Raw genomic sequence first — 2,356 nt, forward strand, 5'->3', positions numbered from 1 at the left:
ACCAATTGGATCAAATATAAAAGTCAGCCGAATTAGTGTTGATACTGCAAGGAAACGTATTGTGTGAAAAGAAATGGAAGATGTTGTTTAATTGCTAATATATTTATGATCCACGTCACATATTCAGTTTTGAACAAAACTTCTGAAAAAAGAAATGTCTTCTCAGAATCGAAAGAGAAAAACCTATGGGAAAAACACAAAAGCATTGTACACAATTTAAACCAATAAATGTCGTATAATTAGGATAAACTGATGTTTTTTAGTGGATGAGTACTGCAGATATCACTGTTAAATCATTTGATCATTGGTTTTATTATGAAAAAGTCGAGACCGGAAATACTGTTTTCAACCCGTAACTTTACATGGAGGCTGCGGCATACCTCAAATCATCTTCATAATATCTATCAAACTATAGATCCTACATATCGACTGGACGTGGATTCTAAAAGTACAATATACACCTCTTGCTAGAAATCGAATCAAAAAGTGTTTTAATGGCCAAACTATTCTACAATTTAGGATTTTACAGAGAGGGTTATTTGTGAATAAGCGAGTCGACCATCTGTAACGTTTGCATTCAACGGGAGCACTAGAGGGCAAAAACTTTAAAACGTAATTATAGGACGTATTAAGCGCTTGAACAAACAACATATTTGGTCGTAATAAGGGCCTGAACAATCGGCCCATTTGGTCGTATGAGTTGGAGGACTTGTTGGCACAGAGTGAAGCAGCTGTCTCCTGGCTCTGCAGGTCCCTGCGTGGCGGGGATCGTGGGCTACAAGATGCCCAGATACTGTCTGTTTGGAGATACCGTCAACACGGCGTCCAGGATGGAGTCCACCAGCCTGCGTACGTGTCCTTTCACACACAGAACACAAACACAGTGGTCTCACAAAAAAGTTGATGGGAACTTCAAGTCCTGCTGGAGCTTCACCTCTGATGGTTATTTTAGTGCTGGCATTCAAAAAAGATCAGACAACAGTACATTTCTACAATTGTACTCCACAAGTCACTAGATATCAGACTTTTTGTAAAATAGTGATAGTGCTGGCAAACATGACTTGTTTGACTTTGGCCACACATCAGTTGTGTTTCAAAGTGTGTGTTGTTGTTTGTGTGTCAGCTCAGAAAATCCACGCCAGCTCAGAAACCTACCTGGCTCTGATCAAAGACAACGCGTACGAGCTGCAGCTGAGAGGAGAGATCGAGGTGAAGGTAAAAGATCCCAGCCGTGGTTAAATGGTCAAAGATATGAACTTAATTTCTAATTATCAGGGTCATTTTTTCCATTCCATATTATGTCATTTAACAGAGTCTTCCATTCTGAAAACGCTATTATCTTTTACGAGTTGCTGTATTTTATAATTGCTATTCTTTTTACAAGGCATGGGGAATAATCTTTCTTTTTGATTTCCTCTGATGTTTCTCCAAATAATATCTTTTATTTAGAGAAATACCAAAAGTTGTTGATATTTCTCTTAAAGCGTTTTCCCTAAGAGTTCTCACTAACAGACAAATTGGCAGCCACATTTTTGTTTTGTCCCTCCTCCTGCAGGGTAAAGGCAAAATGAACACCTACTGGCTGGTGGGCCATAAGAACTACAGCGTGCAGAACGACAGTCTGGTGTGCCACTGGAACCCCGGCATGGCCCGCAAGAAGAAGGCGGCGGCCGGCAGCCACGCCTCTGTGGGCGACGTGAGTTTACCCTGAGGGGGGTTCTCTCTCCTACTCAGGCCCGGTTCCAGAACAAAATGACTCAGGGTGCATCCGAGATTAGAGAGGGTGCAGTGGTAAAGTTCTATTTTTATAAGTGGGGAGTGGACCTAACACCCTCTAGGGGGGTCCTCACCTCCTCCAGGAGGGTCCTCACCTCCTCTAGGGGGGTCCGGGGGCATGCTCCCCCGGGAAGATTTTTTATAAAATATTGAAGTTAAAGGCATCAATCTTGTGCACTTTGAGAGCAAAATGAAGAGATCTATGGATCTATGTGCTCTTTGCTTGATTCATGCCTTCCCAGTCCCTTATCACGTACAAGAGCATGGCGCCAGTTGTTGTAGCCAGTTGTGGTGAAGGCATCTGACGTACTTGAACCAAAATGTCTACATGCATAGCAGAAGATGGCATCTTTTTTACATGAATATTCCAGCCAATCTCTGTTTTGAAACCATGAGCTGCAAAATGAGCGTACCCCACTGTACAGGCGAGTTGGGTACTTTTTTAAATAGCAGGCTCTGTTTTGCCGAGGTCCTCTGGCACTTGCGGGCCGCTGAGGGGTGGCGGTGTTTGGGGCAAGGAAGACCGCTGCGGCTGCTCCGCCTCCGTGGGCGAGGCGGGCAAAGCCGGCGTGGCGGGCGT

General features: G+C 43.7%; 1 protein-coding gene across 1 annotated transcript; it reads left to right on the plus strand.

Moving 5' to 3' along the window:
* Positions 1-695: 695 nt before the first annotated feature.
* On the plus strand, positions 696-1,696 carry LOC104948648 (guanylate cyclase soluble subunit beta-2-like; the record flags this gene model as incomplete). The annotated part of the gene is made up of 3 exons (XM_010774857.1): positions 696-849; positions 1,124-1,215; positions 1,556-1,696. Coding segments are annotated over exons 1-3 (387 nt in total), but the record flags the coding sequence as incomplete, so codon positions are not given.
* Between the last annotated feature and the right edge of the window lie 660 nt (positions 1,697-2,356).

The sequence above is a fragment of the Notothenia coriiceps genome, unplaced genomic scaffold, assembly GCF_000735185.1.
Source record: "Notothenia coriiceps isolate Sejong01 unplaced genomic scaffold, NC01 NC01_scaffold00014773, whole genome shotgun sequence".
Lineage (NCBI taxonomy): Eukaryota > Metazoa > Chordata > Actinopteri > Perciformes > Nototheniidae > Notothenia > Notothenia coriiceps.